We start from the raw sequence: 23,721 nt of genomic DNA, 5'->3' as shown, positions 1-23,721 counted from the left end.
TAAATTCACTTTTTTTTTAAATTAACTTTTCAAACAATTGTTACTAAATAAAATATGATTTCATTAATGAGCATGTAAGGAAAATTAGGTAACAAACGTGCATAAAACAGCAAATTACATGAGAAAACACGCTTCAACAGGCAACGTAATGTGAACAAAAAATAACAAACTGACATTCAGAAACAATCCATTTCCACTCACTAAACATATTGTTTGTCCAAAACACCAAACGGTCAACTTGACCTGCAGCGAGTGCTGAGCGTTTTTTGGTGAGGTATGATCAAGTATGTCTTTGCCAGCTGCGCAATATGTGGATACATATAACGTTATACGTTATACCACATGATTTTGCCACCAACTGAGAGGATTTTTGTCAGCAGGTAGCGTATCTTCTCTTTCATTTATATCCATCTCATGTTGCAAAGCCCTGATTGCCTTCTTCTGCTCTGCGTCTGACTGTATACGCCGTCGAACAGGTTGCCCATTTTCTCTCTGACTCCGAATCCTTACTGTTTTTTCCGCCTTTTTCAAATTAACAACACAGCCGTACTGGATAAACAAACCGCGTCAGTTACGTCATCGTCATGTCTTGCGCGCTTCTACCAAAAATTCATTTATTGCATTTAAAATGTGCATTTATTTTTGTAAATTTTAATTTCGAAATTCGAACAGCCCTACATGACATATTACACCGTGTCAATTATTTAGCAAAAATAAAGTCAAGATGGAAAAACTATGGGTGACAAAGTTAGGACACCCTATCATTCAATTGCCTGTAGATCCACTTTAAGCATCAATAACTTGAAGTAATCATTTTCTGCATGATTTTTCAGTATCTCACATCATTCTGGAGGAATTTTGGCCTGCTCTTCTTTACAACGTTGCTTCAGTTTATTGAGGTTTGTGGGTATTTGTTGATGCACAGCTCTTGCCACAGCATTTCAGTCAGGATTGCTGGTGATCAATTTTGGCCAAGCTTAAGCTGTTGACTAGGGATGAAACGGTATGGAAATTTAACATCACGATTATAGTGACCCAAATTATCACGGTTATCAATATTATCACGGTTTTGTTCAAACGAGATGAAAGTGTTCAAAAAGAACTGATGCACTCACTTAAAACATTTCAACAAGTTTTATATTTGAAAATCAACAAACAACAAATAAGGCTGTGTTCACATTGCAGGGCTTAATGCTCAATTCCGATTTTTTGAAAAAATGCGATTTTTTTGCAAGGCCGTTCACATTTCCAATTAAATGCGACCTTTTGTGATCTCCTGTGTGAACGTGAAATGACCCAGAAGTGACCCGCATGCGCAGAAGAGTACTCAACGGTCAACGACGTCACTTGTTGTTTACGGAAGTAGCCAAATATGGGTGTCAGCATTGGAGTTCGTTTAGCTTTATTAAAGTTATTTTCGCAACGGAGCCAGCACCATTACAACCTTCTCATGTTAAGAAGAAAATTAAAAAAGAGGAGGAGTGGGATACTGATGTGAGTGGCTTTACTGATACCGAATTCGTCAGTAACTTCAGAATGACCAGATCCACCTTCAATTATGTTTGCGAGCGCCTTCAACTAACTTTGTCACGGGAAGAGACACGTCTGCGGCGGCCCATAACAGTGCAGAAACGCGTTGGAGTGTATTGGCTAGCAACAGGTGCGTACTTCTTCTTTTATTGGCGGTTAGCAACTATTTCTTGTGCATTACCGCCACCACTGGACTGGAGTAAGGAACGGGAGTTACAATGATGACGTTTGTCGCGTATCAACGACGTGCGGGTCGGATACATGTGACCTGGCAGTTCAGACTGAAGACGCATTTCAAAAGATCGGATATGTATCGGATTTGGACCACATACCCAAGTGGCCTGGGTCGCATTTGAAAAGATCGGATCTGTGTCGTTCAGACTGTCATGAAAAGATCAGATACAGGTCGCATAAGGGCAAAAAAATCGGAATTGGGTCGTTTCAGCCTGCAGTGTGAACGCAGCCTAAATCAAGCAGCTCTATGCACTTTTTTAAGCTAGATTCAGTGGGATTTCCTTCCTTATTGGCCGTCGTCAATAGCAACGCATAAGTAATAATAATTTGTCGTAAATATAATCTCTAATATTATCTCTGATGAGAATATTGCTTGAGAATATATTTACAGTGTTCAGCAATGATGCATTTAAATCTAGCATATTTTGTGTTAGAGCCCAAACAGTATCCAAGTGAAATAATGCATATCCATATTTCCATATGATTTGACAGTTTATTTTATTAAATATCAAAATGTGTGCATCATACCTGACACCTAAATGATCACTTTACAGTCAGTTTTATGACTGTCATTCTCTTCAAATGCTATTGAAGTCAGAAACGTGTATAACGTTACCAATGTTGTATGTAACTTTAGAGACGGTCCCTAAATTCACCAGCGTTATGCCAGTCATGTCAGATGCGCTGTGCTTCCGCTGTGTTTTTAAAACCATTTTCGCTGCTGAAATAGAACAAAAACAGTACAACCACTATATGATGAATGAATCTCCTGCATACATCGCACGTTTATCTCTGCTTTTAGTGTAGATTTCAGCGAGTAAGAGCGGCGCGTGCTCTGAATGAAACTCCGGCTAATCTGAACGCCTCTGATTATGAGGCATTGCATTCATAAACTCAATAGAAACACGTGTGAGTGGTTATAATGCGCAACGCGATTATAACAGATGGCTTTTGAGAAGACTATTATAAGTTCAACAGCCAGAGTGACTAGTGTGCAGCCGAAATAACGTTAACTTACACCCGCAAATGGCGGTTGTTAATGTCAAGCCCTGATTATCCCTTAAATGTTAGTCTTGACTAAATTTGTTCGTTCGCTTCACTTATTATTTCCCAGATGTAGTTTTGGTATTGAGGTCAAAGTCCACTTGCCGTTCGTAGTTTTGAAGTGTTTCCCCTATTACAGTGACTTTCTTCTGGCATGTTCTGCAGACAGGGTGACCATCTATAAGTTTCCCTCAGGACTTTTGTAAAAGCCAAAATATGACCACACCTCAGATTTGGTCCTTTTAGAGGCTGAACAATCCCCAGAAGTGCTGTCACTGCCTTCTGCCATTTCTTATCATTCAAAAAACAGCGGTGCTGCGCCTGACTGACGCTGACTACACAGGATTTACAGCGAGTTTTCACAACCGTGATAATCACACGCGGTTTTAATGATAATAAAATTTTATACGATATTACTAACCGTCACTAAATTTTATCGTGGTTTATCGTGAAACCGGTAATCGTTTCATCCCTACTGTTGACTCTAGAAAAGCTTAAGCTGTTAAGCTGTTTGACTCTAGAATACTTTGGTATACAGAGGAGTTCATGGTCAACTCAATGACTGAAGTGCCCAGGTCCTGTGGCTACAAAACAAGCCCAAAATCATCACCCCTCCACCAGCATGCTTGACTTTTTATATGAGGTGTTTGTGTTGATATGCTGCTTTGGTTTTCACCAAACTTGGCGCTGTGCATTATGGCCAAACATCTCCACTTTGGTCTCGTCTGTCCAAAGGACACTGTTCTAGAAGTCTTATGGTTTGTCCAGATGCAACTTTGCAAACCTAAGCCGTGCAGAAGAGGCTTTCTCCTGGCAACCCTTCCAAACATGCCATACTTGACCCATCTTTTTCTAATTGTACTCTCGTGAACTTTAACATTTAACTGAAGCCTGTAGAGTCTGAGGTGTAGTTCTTGGGTTGTCTGCAATTTTTCTGAGCATCACACAGTCTAATCTTTGGGTGAATTTGCTGGGACATCCACTCATGGGAAGATGGGTGAATGTCTTCCACTTGTGAATAATCTTCCCCACTGTAGATTGATGGACTTCAAATTGTTTGGAAATGGCCTTGTAACCCTTCCCAGATTGAAGGCAGCAACAATTGCTTCTCTAAGATCATTGCTGATGCCTTTCTTCCTTGGCATTGTGTTAACACACATCTGAATGCTCCAGACCAGCAAACTGCCAGAACTTCAGCTTTTATAGAGGTGATCACACTTGCTGGTGATCAGTTAATCAAAGGCATTGTATGCATGTATGTTTGTCACCCGTATATATACACACAAACACACACACGGGTACATACATAAAGTATTTTTGTATACATTAATACAACCCCAAATCAGAAAAAGTTGGGACAGTATGGAAAACGCAAAAAAAAAAAAAAAAGAATTTTACTTTGACTTGTATTTCATTGCAGACAATATGAACACAAAATATTTCATGTTTTGTCTGGTCAACTTCATGTCATTTGTAAATATGCATCCTTTCCTGTCATTCAGACCTGCAACACATTTCAAAAAAAGTTGGGACAGGAGCAATTTAGGGCTAGTAATGAGGTAAAATGGTTAAATAATGATGTGATTTGAAACAGGGGATGTCAACAGGTGATTGTAATTATGATTTGGTACAAAAGCAGCATCCAAGAAAGGTCTAATCCTTTAGGAGCAAAGATGGGCAGAGGATCGCCAGTTTGCCAACAAAAACGTGAGAACATTATTGAAATGTTTAAAAACAATGTTCCTCAAAGAAAGATAGGAAGAGATTTGGATATTTCACATTCAACAGTGCATAACATAATTAAAAGATTCAAGGAATCTGGACGAATTTCAGTGCGTAAAGGACAAGGGCGCAAGCCTAAGCTGAACAACCGTGATCTCCGATCCCTCAGGCGGCACTGCATCAAGAATCGTCATTCATCTATAAGCGATATCACCACATGGGCTCAGGACTACTTTGGCAAACCTTTGTCAAGTACCACAATACGTAGTTACAGCCACAAATGCCAGTTAAAACTGTACTGTGCCAAAAGGAAGCCCTATGTTAACAGTGTCCAGAAGCGCCGTCGACTTCTCTGGGCTCGGAGGCATCTGGGATGGACCATCACACAGTGGAAACGTGTACTGTGGTCAGATGAATCAGTATTTCAGGTATTTTTGGGGAGGAATGGACGCCGTGTGCTCCGGACCAAAGAAGAAAAGGATCATCCAGACTGTTACCAGCAACAAGTCCAAAAGCCAGGGTCTGTCATGGTATGGGGTTGTGTCAGTGCCCTTGGCAAAGGTAACTTGCACTTCTGTGAAGGCACCATTAATGCTGAAAAGTACATAGAGATTTTGGAGCATAATTTGCTGCCTTCAAGAAGACATCTTTTCCAGGGACGTCCATGCATATTTCAACAAGACAATGCAAAACCACATTCTGCACACATTACAAAGTCCTGGCTGCGGAGAAAGAGGGTACGGGTACTTGACTAGCCTGCAGTCCCGACCTGTCTCCAATAGAGAATGTGTGGCGCATTTTGAAGCACAAAATGCGACAACGAAGACCCCGTACTGTTGCCCACCTTAAGACTTGTTTGCAGGAAGAACGGGACAAAATTACACCTGAAACACTTCATCACTTGGTGTCTTCAGTCCCTAAACGTCTTTTAAGTGTTGTGAAAAGGAATGGACACATTACAAAGTGGTAAATGCTTTACTGTCCCAACTTTTTATGAAATGTGTTGCAGGTCTGAATGACAGGAAAGGATGCATATTTACAAATGACATGAAGTTGACCAGACAAAACATGAAATACTTTGTGTTCATATTGTCTGCAATGAAATACAAGTCAAAGTAAATTTAGAAATCACTTTTTTTTTTTTGTGTTTTCCATACTGTCCCAACTTTCTGATTTGGGGTTGTAGATACAGACAAAAGAGCAAAAAATTAGTTTACCTTCTTCTGTTTGTGGCGGGCCCGTTTGGCTGCTTTGGAGCTGGTGGAAGGTTTGTTGTCTGCACTGTTGATGAACTGTAGCAGGTCCTCTACCTTGCGATGGTCTTCCACCCCGTCCCGCTCCAGCAGCAATTCTTCCTTCTTAGGCTGTTCCTCCTTCCGCTTAGTCAGCCTGAGTCGCAACTTTTCCCGCATCTCTGCATAGTTCCTACTGGTGGGTGCGGCAGGAGGCTATAAACCACAAACAACATGAGTTTGATTAGTTTATTCATGACACTTTCTATGGTAAATGCTTAACATGAACTGTTTCCACAAAAAATCCATTAATAGCTCTATTAATGGAAAATGTGTGGAGGCAGTTCATGTAAATCATGGGTTGATTTACATAAGCACTGAATTATGCTAAACTGATTTGGTGCAGAGCATGTACTGATCCATCAGACAATGTGAACACCACACACTGATTAAAAAGTTCTGATAACACCTTAAAGTGACTGACTATAACTGAAATAAAGCTGGCCATTCTGATGTATAAGTGTGTACAGGCAGAAAAGTGTTAACTTGTAGAGATTTTACTATACCGTGGACAGATCTATCTGTGGCTATCTGTGAGTAGGGACTGCCTTGTGCTAATGTTAAAGTGAAAAGAAACTGTACTTTGCATCATGGTCCAATTCTTGCAAATACCAATAAATACAGATTTATGTTATGGTCAACAACCGATAAATGTCACATTCATATTCTTTACTATTTTCACTAAACAAATAAATCACTATGTCACATATATGTTCTGTTTTAGTTTGGTTTTCACTCTGTTCCTGTTTTCCTGAGTTGCTTGGTTAATTAGTTTCCATAGTCCCTAATTCCACACACCTGTTCTGTTTCATGCTGATTACTCCCCACATATTTATGCCCCGAGTTTTCCTTAGTTCTTTGTCTGGTATTGTCAACGTCAGTATTAATGTAGCTGTGTTTTCTGCATCTCCAGTGATCTCCTGATTTTTTTTTGTGTGGATTAATTGATTTATTGTTCCAGAATTTCCTTTGTCGTTCGCTTCATACAGTCACCAGCCACGACAGAATATCAGACCCTCAAAGAAAGATGGACTTACTGGCAGTCCAGCTGCTCTGTTTGGAGCAGGAGAAGCAATCTCTCAAGGACCACACCTGAGGATTTTTCGAACTGACGTGTTACACAAACTTTCCTGACTGTTATTCTGTGCATCATCTTTTACACCAGATTGAACGATCACACAAAAGCACACCTGCTCGGTGTCGGTCCTCTGGGGAACTTTGCTGCATTTGTGGAGTAGGTGCTGGTGAACAACGGATCAGCGTTCACCATTGGAGGACATAACCAGCCCCACTCACCCACGGACCCAGAGCCCAGCCAGCCAGCACCCCACAGCACAGACATGACGCCAGAGCCAACCGAAGACAGAGGGCTAGAACCTGCCGTGATGAATGAGCAAGCGCCAAAGAAAAGGACTGAGCAAACCATCTCCCAAGAGCCCGAGTCCCATTGGGAGTCTGATTAGGCACGTGAGCTGGCTTCATCATGTGCCACCATAGGACTGCTAGTGGAGTTCTAAGGAAATGGATGTAGACCCTACCCACACTTCCACTGCTGAGGGTGAGCTGCTGCTGAACTCTGGTGAAAAAGGATATTTCCTTTATTCTCCCTTTCCTGCTGGTTCTCCTGTGTCTCCACTAGTTTTGCCCAGCTCCAAGTCTTCCATCTCCCTGCTGGTTCCCGTCTGCTCATCAGTTCCTCCCAGTTCATCAGTTCCTCCCTGGTTTACTCTACTCTTCTCCGCGGACCCACCCCGGGTCTTCCAATCTCCAGCTCTGCCCAGTCAAGAGGATCCCAGCTCTGCCTCCAGCCGCTGATCCGGTCACTCCTCCCCGGTCTGTCAACATATCAGTTCTGCCTTGGCTCCTCCCTCCCACGGCTCCAGACACCATCGTCCTTGCGGCTCCCAGTAATGTCCCAGCAATTTTAACGGTATTACTACTCTTACTGATACTGCTTAACGATCCTGTACTTGAACAGTATTCTTATTGATTCTTTTTGTTATTTTTTTTTAATAAAAAAAGGAAAAGAAACAAATTAAGAACATAAGTAACATTACTTTACACTGTAAAATAAGCATCTATAACAAAAGAAACCGCAATGTTTGAACAAATATAAAACATCTATTTGTAAACACTAGGGATGCAACAATACAGTTAGTCCACGGTTCAATACATACCTCGGTTTTTAACCACGGTTTTCGGTTCGGTTCGGTTCTGATGGCTTGTCACATACATTTTTTGTTATTCTATTCTTAGGCGACAGGAACAGCAAGAGGTTAAAGAGAAAAAAGACTATTTTTTATTGCAATAATCTTTCTTTATTTTACTTAAAAGAATTGAAAAACCTTACTTAAACTTAAAACTTTACTTAAAAAAAACCCTTGTACACATTCCTAGTGTATTGGATAATATAATATAAATATATATAAAGATTTACACTGGCAGCTCAGAGCTGCACAGCAGCATTAAAGTATGAAATTGAAAGAATGAATGTAAAAATAAAACACTACATAGACATCACTATAAAATATACACTGATTCTTAGCTACTGTATTAGTTTTTCAGTCAAGAGCAGTGAGTGATTTTCTCTGTCTTTTGTTGTTGTATTAACATTAAAGGGATATTTCACTCAAAAATGAAAATTCTGTCATCGAGAAATGAATACAGGTTTGGAACAATATTAGAGTGAGTAAATAATGACATCATTTTATAGGTGAACTGTCCCTTTAAGGATCGCGTGTTCACTCCCCTGTTGTCAATTTAAGACCTGCGTGCATCTAATATAGACACGATTGCGATTTCACTTTCACTTTAGACATAAGTACCGACTATGTTTATGTGTGTAAATTGTCTGTATTTGACTTGTGTGTATTTGACAGTATTAGTGCAGTAAGACGACTACTTATGCTGCCTTAACGTGCTCTCGGAATTATCGTAAATACGAGTTTCCTAGGTAACAATTGCACATGAAGGCCCTCACATTTTGAAACTTGAACGCAATGAGCTCGTAATCACGACTTCAGAAGTCGGAATGATCAAATTTCCGATTGCACGTGAAGGCAGCATTAGTCCTGTAATCACGTGTTTGACAGGCTTTTAGTGCGCGCGCTCTGAAAAGCGCATGTTAAAACCGCGCACGCGAATGAAACCGGCAAGGCTTTAAAATGAACTTTCGTGATTGTGAATATCTATAGTGTTCCGTGAGTATAACTCTACCAATAACGTGTGATGTGAATGTATGTCGCATTGTTCAGTATATTGGGATGGAGGCAAATTATAGAATTTGTAGAAAAATAATTAATTAAATGCGAAACCGAAAAAAACGCAATTCACATGCCGTACCTAACGGTTCAATATTATATTGAGAATTGTGGCATCCCTAGTAAACACACCAGTGTGCAGGCATTTTTGGGGGGGTTTATATACATACAATAAGAACAAGAACAAAGAAACAAAGCAAAAACAAATGGTCAAATAAATACAATAAATATACAAAGATAAAACAAAAATAAAACAGATACAAATGATATAAACAATTTCAGGAAGGTCTACTAACATTACTGTTCATGTAAGTAATATGGCCTACAAAAGAAATTATTAAAGTAATCAATGTGTAGCTGTAATGTAATCAAATTCATAGTTTCCACAGTATAAATTGAAAGATTAATGCTTATTAAAGCTAAAGTTATTCATTCAAGAGGTGTGAATAATTTTCTCTTCGCCTTTTGTTGTTTGATTCACATAGTTTATTAGACTGCTGCCACTTGAAGACTGAGTGCACAACTAATAATACACATATTTTCTCCCAACTATTTATGCCCATTTAAGTCAAGTCACCTTTATTTCTATAGCGCTTTTCACAACACAAATGTGATCAACACAGAAAATCATGTAAAACAATATATTGCACAAAATGAAAACAATAATGTATATTATTATTATAAGTGTGAATCAAAAAATTAAAAGTGCATTTAAAAAAAATAGAAAATAACAAGCATGATTTCATCTCTTAAAGGACTCCTATTTTGATGGGTATTATAGTCAACGGAGCAATGCGGGTAGTGAAAGGGAGAGATAGCACTCGCAGGTTATCTAGAGTTATTTTCAGATACAAAGTTTAGTTTATTAGCACCCCCGAAAAGCCATAAGGTCTGTATATGTGTTTGCCGTTAGTTGTAAGAGTGTTTTTGTATATTTTTTTTGTGTATTTTCTAAATTTTTTAGACAGCAGAACCGGGTTTCAGTACCCATCCCTATCCACCAGGCTACCTCATCCCTCCGGCTCTGCCTTGGTCAGACGTCGCTCCGCCTGCGCCACGGACATCTGAGCCGTTTGCTGCACTCAGTCTCTCCACCCCTTCAGCTCTATCCTCGGCTCCACTTCAGTCCTCTGGCTCAACCTCGGACACTTGTCACTGTGGCACCACCTCGGCCTCCAGGACCATCAGTGTCGTCCGGTCCCAACTGCTCTCTGTCTGCTACTAAGGCTCCACTTCCATCAGCCTCGTCTCCATCAGTCATTCCCCTGGTGTCGACAGCCAAGCCTCCACCATGGCTCCTCCCTCGACTCTGCCTTCATCCTGGCTGCACTCTGGGTCCCCGCCTGGCTACTCCTGCTCCTGGCTTTTGTATGTTCTGTTTTAATTTAGTTTTCACCCTGTTCCTGAGTTCCCAGTTAGTTTTCCTGTTTATTAATTAGTATCCATCTTCCCTAATTCCCCGCACCTGTTCTGTTTCACACTGATTACTCTGTTTTCCTTAGTTCTTTGTCTGGTATTGTCAACATCAATATTAATGTGTTTTCTGTATTCAGCCATTTTTCTGGATTTATTGATTTATTGTTTCTGAATTCCCATTGTTGTGCGCTTCAAACAGATTTTATAATTAAATTAATAAATAAAACACTAAAAACTAAAAATCAACTGTTGATTTATTATAAAATTATAATGTACTGTATGAAAAATGGATTTTCATTTTGAGATTTTTTAAAGATTACATTTAACAATTATTACTGTATAGGTGTTTTTAAAAGATAAACTTTAAGTGACTGTTTGATGACGGAAAACAATTTAAATGTAAAAACATTTAATGAGCGAAGACAATTAAATATCCAAAACTACTGTATATCCAATATTAACATATACAATAGATTAAAGCTCAGACCTGCAAACTCCTGAGAGTAAAAAAGGTGACAGTGTCACGGGACCCCGGCTCGATTTTTTTTTGTGATTTTAATATGCAAATGACACATTTCTGAGCGTGAAAGAGAATGACACATTTAATATTTTAAAAATGATTTTATTTACAACACGGAAACGCCTGGAACTCAAGGAAGTGTTGTGACGCATGACACAAATAAAAAATAAAAGACTGACAGTAGGGGTGTAACGGTACACAAAACTGATGGTTCGTACCTCGGTTTTGAAATCACGGTTCGGTACGAGTTCTGTACAGCAGTTTTACAAAATTGCTTTATTTATTTTTATATTTAACAGTGTTTTACTGAAGAAGAAAAAAAGTGTCTGTCCTTGAATGAATTAAATTATATCTAAAAGTTTATTGAAGATATTTCTGTAAATTATATAGGGAGCCCTTACTTGCACATTAATATTAAAGGTTAACAACAGAGCCCAAACTATTAGCCTAAATTCAGTTGGTATTTATTTTTAGGTATAATAATCAACACTCAAATAACACATTGTATGCAAACATGTAAACTTCACATAAGGCAGTTTTTGCATTAACTTCTAAATCTAATTATAAAATAGTTTTTTCTCCAATTTGTTGTTGAAATATAATAATTTATACACAGTGTCTGTCATTTTCATGACAAGTTTATTTAACATGCATGAAATAATCAAGACATCCCTAACAGGTTAAGTAAAATATAATGAATATATAGGCTAATATAGAGCATATATTTAGTGAGAGAGTTGATTTCTCTAGTGAATATAATTCTGTGAACACTGAATGACTGCCTGAGGTAAATGTGATGCTAACGTTACATGACATTGTTTAGTTTACAAGCAGTTATTTTGACGTCTTTCCGCCGTTGAAACACTGATTTAGCGATTACACCACATACATAACAGTAAGTTGTAATGTATCCTCAGCATACCTTTTGATGTTCATTCATGTTTATTCTTTAGGAAGAGATGATCGATCGCCTTCACAGATGATCGTGTTCACGCGTGTGCGCGTCTGGCGGCCTCTTGAACTGTGATAAGTCACGCCACATAGAGCGTCAAAACGGAATTTATCGTTTTAATTTCGTGATAAAATGGACTGGATACTTAATATGTTCGTGTGGGAACTCGGATTGAAGTGTGTTCCGCGCTTAAAACAAGCCGAATGTGAACTTTAAAGATTGCACTCGGAAACCGTTCATTACACACGTGCACCAAACCTACCCCCCCCCCCCCCCCCCCTCCTAAAAAAACTCTCCGGTTCTACACGATTCACGTAAATGACCCAATTGACCAAGAAAATGGCGATTGTCGCCGAAAAGCGACAAGTTTGCAGGTGTGAAAGCTTGAAAATCAGCTGACAACCAAAATAATATGTATAAATATATATATTATAAATATTATGATGTTATTAAGTAATATATTATTATATTTGGTGAAAGCCAAGTGAGTGTTTCCATACCCCTCCGTGACCGAAGAATTCACAGTAGCAGCAGTCACAGTACTTTCCTTCCTTCTGATTGGTTGAGGTGGAGGTGGATGAACTGTGCTCCGAGCTGCTGTCATCATCTTGGCTCTCCTCTCCTTCATATGGCTGGTGCTCGTAGCCTCCGTTCCCTTCACAGCGATGACCCTCACAGTCTGGATCACTAACAAAAACATGAGTATATGGACTCAATTCCAGCTCATATTCCAGTTTCTTTATTAAATATTTAAAGGTCGACATGGCATAGAAATTACAACAGCCTGTCTATGTTTTTTGGATGGTGGGACAGCTGGAACATCGTACAGAAGGCATATAAATACTATAGATGATGAACTGACCTGCACACGCTATTTGGACCACTGACTAAACCATCAACAGGGGCGGTTGGCTGCTCACCAGATGACAAACACAGACCCTGATGGACATCCATGAAGCCTGGAGTCTGAGTTACAGTCTTTGGGAAGGACTGGGAGCCTATACTTGGTAAGTGTGTGTTGGGGGAAGAGGGGTGTGAGGTTCCACTGAGAGGGGGGAGAGACGAGAGACTGGTGGGACTGTTCCTTGGAGCAACCGGAGTGGGATGTCTATGGTCCTCTTTACCTAAATTATGGAAAACTTCATCTAAATAAAGAAGAAAAAAGGACAATCAGCAAATGAAAGCAAAAATTTAATCTTAAGACTAATGATGGATCATTTAGAAATGTGGAAGTGATTATTACTCGACTGGACAGTGGTGGCGGCACTGGAGACAGAGGAGGTGGCAGAGGAAGTGGCCATCACCACTTCACTGGCCTCCATGAAGGCATCTTGGTAGTTGAAGAGACACTTTTTCTTGGCGCCATTCTTCCTCTCTTTGCCATCTGGGGCAGGATGGGGGTTGACAGTGGGGTCCAAACTGGAGGAGAGAAGGGGCACGTCGGGAAGGGGAGGACCCAGCATGTCACCTTTGACCGGGAGAAGAGTTTCAGTGAGGTCATAGAGATACTGAAGACAATAAAAGCCACTCGACACATAATTTTTGGTAATGTAGTGACCAATTAAATGTATATAAAATATACAAGTGTATAAAATTCTAATGTGTAAGGAGCCGAGCTGAACAACTGTTTGTAACTACAGTGACGCCAACCTCTTTTGGACACAGACTGCTCGTCTGAGGTGTGGTGCAAGAAAATTACATTTTGACTCATTCACAAATTTTGATCTTTCTCCAACAGTTTCTCACCACCAGCCTTGCGGTCTCGGGGAAACCCATCAATTATGGTCCAGAGAGAACACACCATTTAAAAGCAAAAGCTTAATGAGGATAACCATAACACATCTCCTATGTGGACGACATTTTGCTAATGATTGCTGGGCGATTACACGTGTCTAGGGCTGTTTAACGATTAATCGCATCCAAAATAAAAGTTTGTATTTACATAATATATATATCTGTGTGTGCTGTGTAAAATTATGTATATTTGAATACACACACATACATGCATATATTTAAGAAATAGTTGCATGTATACACTGTATATATTTATACCATTTATATTATATATATAAAAAATATATATATATACACATGCGTGTGTGTATTTATATATACATAATAATTATAAACAGCGCACACAGATATATTATGCAAACAGGCGCGATTAATTGTTTAACAGCCCTACACGTGTCTGATTGCTAATATTACTTTGGTCAAAAACAGCTCCACCAAACAGCTTCAAACGTTTGTAGTTTCTAGCTCATGGTTACAAAAAGTCAAAAACGTTCCTATTGTAACTACATTAATTCTTGTGAGTGACTCCTGTATCCCATATATAGTTTTAGGGGTTAAGACTATAGAAAATAGAAATCATTTCATGGATTCGCACAACTACTTCAGTGCGATTATGGCTGTTCAGAGTTTTGATCGGATTGAGGGGATGGACTCTGAGTTTGTGACTGCATATAAAAGACTCATCATATTTCAAGCTTATTTCTCAGTTTTTTTAGTCAAGTGTCTGAATTAAACTTCACATCTTGGTCCTTTATGTATGTTTTGTGCTTTTCTAAATTATTTGAAGCCCTTATTTTAGCACACTGTTTGATTGACAGGCAAGTATGCAGTTATTTGCAGTTGTCTGGGACATAGTAGTGCTTAACTACAAAATGTGATCTGGTCAAATGTGTTTTCTACTAAACTCCTAAAAATAAAGGTTCCAAAAGGGAACCTCTTTTTTGGTTCCTCAAAGAACCTTTCAGTGAAGAGTTCTTATTTCAATAATTTGAAGAATGTTGTTCCACTCTTAGAACCTTTAAGTGCATTTGCAAAGGTTCCATTGATGTAAAAGGTTCTTTGTGGAACCATAGATGCCAATACAGAACCTTCATTTTTAAAGAAGACATGAAAAGGAAATTCCAATCATCTTTACTTTTTTTATTGTGACATATATCCGAGTGAAACAGCTACTTAAACGGAAAAAAATGTAGGACAGGACTTGACTTTGTCAATCATAAACTGATTACATTGCTGGATCATTGTCATTTGCTAAATGCAGCGAACTCATGTCAGTTTAAGGTTGCTGGAAGAGATGGATAATTGGCCAGTGCTTACGCAGGTGCTCACATCATTGAACAAGAGATATCAATAGTAGGGAAGGGTAAGATCATTTTATGGCGACTTTAAGAGTGTACCTCTGAATGTAGTCTGAATGAGCTGATCACCAGAAAGATAATAATAGATCTAAATGGAGCCTTTCAATGGTTAAAAACATCTGAATTACTCTTAGATGTCAAAACTCCCCACTAAAAATTCAAAATGGATTTTAGTTTTACTATTATCTTCTTTGAAGTGTGCAAAACATCTTTAAAATGGCTTGGGAAACTGACCGGGTAATGGCTCCTGGAGCAGCACAGAAGGGTTCCAGTTCTTCATAATGTGCGTGTCCCAGAGGTTCTCTAGTTTGAGCGAGGGGCATGGCAAAGAGCCGTTCCAGTCCCCCGCCGTGCTGAAGCAGCTCTGATAGACATGCTCCGGTAGGGTGGGGTTGAACGCTTGCTGCTTTCCGCCTGTGTGACTGGACGTGGGGGTGGGAGGAAGAGTCTAAAGAAGAGATATGGAGAGAGTTGGGATCATTACATGAAAAATGATTAAATGAAAGTCGTTTTAAAATGATTTACCATGAAATTCAGTGATAAGGATAATGAAAATGTTACAGAAAAATGTATAGTGGCATTATATCATTTCTTGATATGCAATAATCAGTGATGTGGAAAGGGACATGCCCAGTAGGAAGTGAAATTTTGCACTTGTGCCTCTTTTTAAGACTATGATTTTTGATACAAGTGATCCCTCTTGTGGCTGGAAAAATAACAGCCACTGAGCACCTACAACCCACGCAACTCTCAATGGGAAAGCTGGGAATTTCTTGTGCGTGTGCGTGCGTCTAACCTTGCTGTGTGTGAGCGGAGGAGTGGAGTAGAGGGTGGGCAGCAGTGGCCTGGGCAGGTGGGAGAGGTTGTGTAAAGGGAGATGGCCGTGTATGTGGGGGTAGAGGTGGAGGGCAGGGTGGGCTGCTGTCTTCTCTGAGAAGAACTGGTGACCCCCTGTGTGCAGCCTGCTGGTAGGCAGACAGGTGGAGCTCAGGCTGGAGGTGCTACCATCCCCGGTGCCCTGATTACACACGTGACACTCGCATGGATGCTGTACCTGATCCATCTAAAAAAGGAGAAAGAGGTCATTTTTTTCAGAGATCATTTACTGCAATGCCTGCAAATGCAAACCACTCAAACCAATGGTCTCTGACATTGTACTGTTGCTGCTATATGAATCAAAATTTTAAACATAGTTTTCAAAATGGATGCCAATGGTCAGTTGTTTAATAGTCCCTCTTCCTAAGCTCTACCTGTGTATGAGGGTATGATGGAGGCGGACAGTCATTTTTCCCTCCAGAGAGCGGCGACTCATGGCCTGGAGGCTCCCCACCACATTCCCTCTCCCCCTCATCACCTTCAGAGGAACTGCTACTGCTGCTGCTCCCCCGTGAAGACTGGGAAAACAAGAGAGGAGCGCTTATTACCACTGTTCAAACTCAAATGTCAATTTTTTCCAGTTGACAAATGTTAATTGTACACTGTAGGTGGCAAAAACACTGCCAGATGATCAGCTGACACCTACTTTATCTTTAAGGGTCATGCTCTCTTCCCCTCCACTCAGCTGGTTGTGGATGCCATTAATGCTGGCCACCATCGAAGGGTCTTCATACCCACTCAGAGGGTAGATTGCAGACAACGGAGGCACTTCGTCATCGCTGAGGCAGAAAAGGCAGAAGAAAGAAAGCAAAAGGAGACTAATGACTCAGCCGTTGGACTTGTGATGCAATAAAAACTGATGACACTGAAGAAAATGAAAAACAGAAACTGAGTGAGCTTAGCAGGAAAGTACATTATGAAGTCACTGAAATCATGAATACAGTAATGACTATAATAATTGGAACTTGCCTGATCTGACCCATATCTGATTTTTGCAAAACTGTCTACAGGAGACATATTACTAGTACTATAAACTACAACAACTCAAAAAAATTCCCAAGCTTTATTTCAGCATTATGCGCGTAAAAACCCTTGACAGCTCATTAAACTGTTAATGCAGCCGTAAAGCAAGCAGACAAGGAACAACAAACGATTGCCACACCTGGCAATGTCAGGTGAACTGAACTTAGATGATTATTTCACTGTCCATGAAACTGATTTACATTTATTTACACTACCTTTCAAATGTCAGAAATTAACACTTTTATTCAAAAGTGACTAAGTAAGGAATCTTACATTAAAAAAAAAAAAAAAATCTATTTCAATGCAGAGTTCTTTTGAACTTTCTATTCATCAAAACAATTCCACAAAAATATTAAAGCAGAACAACTGTTTACAACATTTATAAGATGTTGTTGTTTCCCCTTGTATATTACAAACAAACAGTGTGGTTCATTATGTCACTTGCATAATCACATTAGAGATGAGACTTTGGAGCAAGGCACAGAAGAAATGCTGCCAGCCAACTGGTACTTTGTTTTATTTACTGAACAAAGTTTTAAATCAAATTTGGGGTTTCATAATTGTTCATTTTGGACAAGGCCTACAGATGATACCAACACAATTCAAATAGGAAACCTTGAAAATCAAGATTAAAATCAGTAAAATAACTGCAAAAATAAATAATATTTTATCCAATATTCTGAATGTGAGTGTGCTGCCTGAAAGTAATGCAATGCTAGAAAAAAAATCCTAGAATATTTCCTGTTGTGAGAAGTGAATGATTTTACTTCACACAACTTCACAAAAGTGACTTTAATCAGCTGGTTTTTTAATGAATAATTCAAAAAGACTTCAAGTTAAAATCAGTCTAAAAAAATCCTTTATTGAATGGACTCACTGAATTGGTCAGAGCGGTTACTAAATCAACATTTGACTAACTTACTGAAAGTTGTCATTACTGTCAGTGACGTCCATCCTGAAATTAAGCATGGTAGAGTACTTATGGTTCATGAAAATCTTTAGTATCACTACTGACTAGGGCTCGATAAAAATTGAAATCCATTAAATTATTTTTTATTTTCTAACTCAATAATTATTACAATTAATGTCAAATCTTTATGTGATTCGAGTTTAAAGACAGATCTTTAAGTGGAAGTTGTAGAAACCGGACCATTACTTGTGGTTTTAAACTACTCTTTATTGTCAGAACATGACAAACACTTCATGTTTTTGAATTCTTAACACTTTTCCCATCCCTGTTCCTTAAAATAAATATATCCATTTCTCAGTTTCTGCATGTGCTAATGTGTGTGATATTGTTTCAAATTATGAAACGGGTTTGTGTTGCCTGACTTTGATGCCACGTATATTTGGCACAGTTTGCAGTGCAGGCTGCAATATTAATATTACTACATGTTTTGTCTCTTAGAACATTTGACAATAGCTTGAGTTGACAGTAGTAGTAGCTTGAGTTAGGATTTAAATTTATGTTCATTAACAAAAACAGTAACATCAGTAAAAATTGTAACAATCTAATTTGTATATGGTAAAATTGAAATATGTTAAGTTTTATTAAAATGAACCATCAGTCTTCCTCAGTATCATACATTTAGATCATGTTAACCACAGTTAAAACCACGCATATAGCACCTCAATATCATGGTAAAATTTAACTATATGGTTTCTATGGTATTTGTATGAAAAACAGTAGCCCAAACACATTTAGTATAAATGCACTAACGCACAAAAATACTGTAATTATATTCCACTACTCATTTAATACATTTAATACATGCCTACATGAATAATATAATAAAATTCGATATGAATGAATTGAGGCTGATCCGAGAACATTTGAAGTTATAAGAAGTTACAGTGGAAGAAACTGACTAAAAATGTCAGGAAAAAATCTGGGTTGGCCTATCAGTAACATCATGAAAAGGAGAGGGAGGTCAGAAAAATTGCTCAATCAGTCTATCAAAACGGTCATTAACAAGACAGGTTAGTGGACTGTAGCCAGGGTAGTCAATATGATGGGGTGCTGTTTTCTCTACCCAATTTACTTTCGCCGGAAGAGGACACCAAATAAGAGTGTAGCAGCACGGCGCGCACTGCCCAAAAGATTACGCAGTCAAAGTCTGTCTTTTTGCGCTATTATGTAGTTTGTTGGTTTGAATAATATGTTGAAAAATAGATGTGCGTGTCACAAGGATTACAGACTTGCTGGCTGCTGGTGTGATACTTTTAACAATACTGTCAAGAAAACTTGAATACAACTTGTTGCTAATGATAAATACATTCCTTCACTTTATTTAATAAAATAGTAGCACATTATCTTCATCAAAATTTATGACAGTGAGAAACTTAAGTGGTTTTATTTTACATTTGACTGCATTCCTTTTAGTTTCTGAATATTTATCTCAGCTGTTAGACACCAGACTGACATTTTTAGGCCTATTATATTGCTGGTAGGCCTACTTTTTTTTTTTAAATGTTTATTTATCATTTTACTAATTTCTTGTCTATTGTTGTTTTATTAATTTGCCTTGCATTATTGATTGGTGACTTTAAACAATCATACATTATTAATCCCTAAAAGGTGAACTATGTAGGATTTTTGCAGTAAAATATCCAGAAACCACTAGGCCAGTGTTATATATTTTGTTCAGTTGAATACTTAGAATATCCCAAATGTTTCCAACTATTTGTAAATCGTGAGAAATTGCTATTTTAACCAAGGAACCGGGACGTGTGAGCTATGCGTGTGAGGGAGTCGCTTGTCGATTGCGTCATATCTGCGTCACCCTCGGTTTCCGGTTTTATTCAGTGAAACACTTTACTCTCACTGCAGTGTGAACAAGTGTCATAGCAGCTGCCGAGCGAACGTCATAACTTCCTTTTCAACACACTCAGATATATCTAATACGATAAACAGAGTTGCGTTACCTCATACTCATGACTGGAAAAGAGGAAGTGGCGCCGGCAACCGTGTCATAATAAAAGTCCCGCCGGCGACTATGCCATAATAACAGTCCCGCTCTTCAATCGCTCCTGCGGCCTTGCTCAGCTCCTCAACACTCGGTCCTGCTCTGCTTCACTACAGTAATGTTAATAATCGCATCCATGAACATGATTTCTGCCCCAGTCCTATCCTGACTCTTTCCCACCGGCTGTGAGGTGAAGACCACACGTCCCAAGATTCTGCGCTCAAACGTGGCGGCATCAAACTACGCCTTTGTTTTGAACAGGCGACCTCTAGTGGACGGAAAAGTTACATAGTGTAGCTTTAATGTCATTGTTTTGATATAATATTTATACAATTTTGCATATAAAATAAGTAAAAGCAATAACCTTTTTATTTGCATTTATTTATTTATAAATAATAATATAATTTATAGTCTATTTTGTTATTTTGTAAGAAATCCTTTTTAGGTGCATGGCACCAGAACTCCCTAGCAACGGCCCTGCCTACATCCAAACGTTTTAAGTGTCCAAGCAACCTGAAGCTGCATTTCAAATTAAGGAGAAAGCATAAAACGGTTTTAACTCACAATGTGGTAGTTCCATCCTGTGGGAGGATGAGGCATGGGTGCTGCTGGATGGTGATGGGGGAGCCTGGGGCCGAGCCGGACCCCGAGCTGCCCGATGACATGCTGGGGGGATGGACTTCTGACAGGTAGTCCCGGGGAGGCTCTGCCTGCAGGGGCAGCTTAAGGTGCAGGTCCTCTGCCATGGGAGCATCCATGATGCCACAGGTGAGGATGTGAGACAGGCTGCAGTCATCACAGGTGCATCTGGAGGTAAATATATCACCTTTATTATTAGGCTTTGAGGCTAACGATATACAACAATGGTGAAGGCAAGGATACTCAAAGGACAAAAGACCAAAAGGTTTTGGGTTTTTTTCACTGCCAATTTTTTTTTTTAAATATGGCCCCCAAAAAGAGACCACATTCAAGGAGGAAATGCAAATCAGATTTATTACACAGGCAAATACTTTTATTGAATAAAACTGTAAAGTACCTCCGTCTGTAGTTGCAGTTGGGACAGTCTGGGATACTCAGTCTGGAGGACAGCATGTGTTTCACTGTGTCTGTGAACTTACTTTCACCACCAAGAGACTTTTTACTGTTCAGTAGGAACTGCAACCACAATATTAAAACGATGATTGCGTATTTCTAAGGCATATAACATACATAATAGAATATATGTACTGATAACTGAGAAATGGCTCTGAACACAGCTGCTTTTATAAAGAAAACCTCAAGACATACCAGCAGATATCTACATACACACACTACTGTTCAAAAGTTTGATACTTTTTTTGTCTCTTAAGTCTCTCATGTTCATCAATGCTGTATTTATTTAAATAAAAACACAGTATTGTGAAATATTACAATTTCAAATAACTGTTTACTATTTTAATATATTTCAAAACGTAATTTATTCCTGTGATGGCAAATCAGAATTTTCAGCATCATTACTCCAGTCTTCAGTGTCACGTGGTCCTTCAGAAATCATTCTAACATGCTGATTTGATGCTCAAGAAACAATTATCATCTATGTTGAAAACAGTTGTGCTGCTTCATATTTTTGTGATACACTTTCAGGATTGTTTGATGAATATAAAGTTCAAAAGCTCATTTATTTGAAATAGAAATAATTTGTAACATGAATTTCTTTACTGTCACATTTGATCAATGTAATGCATCCTTGCTGAAACTATAAAATAATTTCTTTCAAAAACAAACTTTTGAATAATAGTGTATATTTTTACACAAAAGACATGTGTAATAGAGTATACGAGGCTAGATAAGAGATAAGTTTGAGCTTGTTTAATATGGAAATATTCAGTGTTGTTTTTAATCAGTTTTTGTAATCATCCATCTACGATGGCCCAGTAGTGTTCAAAACAACTAAATTTAACCAGCAAACACAAGTTAACAACAACAACAGTGGAAACAAGCCACGATGAGATGTACGAGATGTACGATATATATATATATATTTATTAGGTTATTTTAAAACAATTTAAAATTTATCGTGAAACCGGTATCGCGAAATGATTACCGGTTTCACGATAAAATGTACTGACGGTTAGTAATATCGTTTAAAATTTTATTTTGGCTTTTACAAAAGTCCTGAGGGAAACTTAATCGAAGATGGTCACCCTGTTTGCAGAACATGCCAGAAGAAAGTCGCTGTAATCGGGGGAAACACCAAATTATTATTATTTATGCGTTGCTATTGTCGACGGCCATCATAAGGAAGGAAACCCCACAGAATAGAATCTAGCTTAAAAAAGTGCTTGGAGCTGCTTGATTTATTTGCTGTTTGTTGATTTTCAAATATAAAACTTGTTGAAATGTTTTAAGTGTGTGCATCTGTTCTACTTTCATCTCATGTGAACAAAACCGTGATAATATTGATAACCGTGATAATTTGAGTCCCTATAATCGTGATGTGAAATTTCCATACCATTTCATCCCTAGTTGTGCACTACTGGGCCACCGTCTCCATCAAAATTATGAGCTGAAAATAAGTTCTGAAAGCAGTATGTCAGGAATGATAAATAAGCTCAGCGAACAGGCCATTACCAATAGAAAACTACTTTGTTACGCAATTTAATGATAGGAAGCTAGGGATGAGCAAATTCAGTAAACACTTTATAAAATATTTGAAGCTAGCGTTGCTTTGACTTTGAATGTATATATGCCTTGAATCTAAGGCTAGAGTGCTGTTTAATGAATGGGCAATTTTCAAGTTAATCAGGAATACATTCATTCAATAAACACATTAGATGTCAAGAATGCACTGTACATGCAGACGGTAATTTAAGTACACTTGCCTCAACTACCTTTTTTATTCTCAATAAGAACAAATGGTTAATCAGAGCAGGTTTGCTTACCTGCTCTTCAAAAAATCTTTTCTGCTTGAAGATCTCTGCATCGTCTTTAAGCATCCGCTGCTTAGTTCTTAAAGACATCTTTAAAAAAAAATGGAGAATCTCATTTAACTCCACTCAATCTGCTTTGTAAAAGACAAAATCATGTATGACATTTAATAACGCATGAGTGACTTGTGCTGCAACTTACATTTCTATTAATTAAAGACTTATGTGGTTCTGTCCTTTGATTTGTGAGATTCTGACCTTCAACTTTAAAAAGCAACTGCAAAACAGGCATAACTGGTATTAGATGCAAGATCAACCTTGAGAGCCACAAATGATCACATTAGGCACTAATGAAATAGACCTGCTCATCAACATAGTCATCAATCCTCTTCTCACACTCCAGCCATTCGAGAGCCACTGTACTCATCTCCTGGTCCAGATGGTGGTATCTCTCCAGGAGTGTACGGTACATATCCTCACTATATGAATCATGGGATGTCGTGCCCTGCCTATTAAACAAAAACAACAACAATGACATTCTATACAGACAAGAGGACTGCTATGAGAATGATAACATTTTAACTGATTCACTGAAGACCATACCTGAGCTGGGCCACTAAGGCAGGTAGACTGTTGTGCAGGATGGGTTCAGAGAACACCAAGTTCTCAAAAAGGTGCTTATTGTGGAGCTCCCATGTCACTTGGAACTTCTGCAAATGTTCGTTCTCCTGAAAAGAAAGAACAGGGCTAGAAGTAAGTCACCCTGATGGTTGTTTTTGAACATATTCACACTCATGTATATGTATGCGTGTATTATGCATCAACTCA

The 23,721-nt window shown here is 38.7% G+C and overlaps 1 protein-coding gene across 1 annotated transcript in view; it reads right to left on the bottom strand.

The window, feature by feature from the left end:
- The window catches only part of fam193a (family with sequence similarity 193 member A), a 39,808-nt gene that overhangs the window by 5,895 nt on the left and 10,192 nt on the right, over window positions 1-23,721 (bottom strand). Inside the window, exons 7-20 of the mRNA XM_079812181.1 lie at window positions 23,497-23,621; window positions 23,255-23,402; window positions 23,096-23,170; window positions 22,909-22,986; window positions 21,024-21,142; window positions 20,552-20,794; window positions 16,645-16,777; window positions 16,373-16,516; window positions 15,919-16,185; window positions 15,357-15,570; window positions 13,214-13,438; window positions 12,833-13,115; window positions 12,471-12,657; window positions 5,748-5,978 (exon numbers count right to left, since the gene is read on the bottom strand). Of these exons, the coding sequence (XP_079668307.1) occupies window positions 5,748-5,978; window positions 12,471-12,657; window positions 12,833-13,115; window positions 13,214-13,438; window positions 15,357-15,570; window positions 15,919-16,185; window positions 16,373-16,516; window positions 16,645-16,777; window positions 20,552-20,794; window positions 21,024-21,142; window positions 22,909-22,986; window positions 23,096-23,170; window positions 23,255-23,402; window positions 23,497-23,621 (2,472 nt within the window). The remainder of the gene's footprint in view (window positions 1-5,747; window positions 5,979-12,470; window positions 12,658-12,832; window positions 13,116-13,213; window positions 13,439-15,356; window positions 15,571-15,918; window positions 16,186-16,372; window positions 16,517-16,644; window positions 16,778-20,551; window positions 20,795-21,023; window positions 21,143-22,908; window positions 22,987-23,095; window positions 23,171-23,254; window positions 23,403-23,496; window positions 23,622-23,721) is intronic.

The sequence above is a fragment of the Gobio gobio genome (assembly GCF_949357685.1).
Source record: "Gobio gobio genome assembly, chromosome: 3".
Taxonomy (NCBI): domain Eukaryota; kingdom Metazoa; phylum Chordata; class Actinopteri; order Cypriniformes; family Gobionidae; genus Gobio; species Gobio gobio.
Note: the sequence above shows the minus strand (reverse complement) of the source record. Positions and strands in the feature narration are given on the sequence as shown.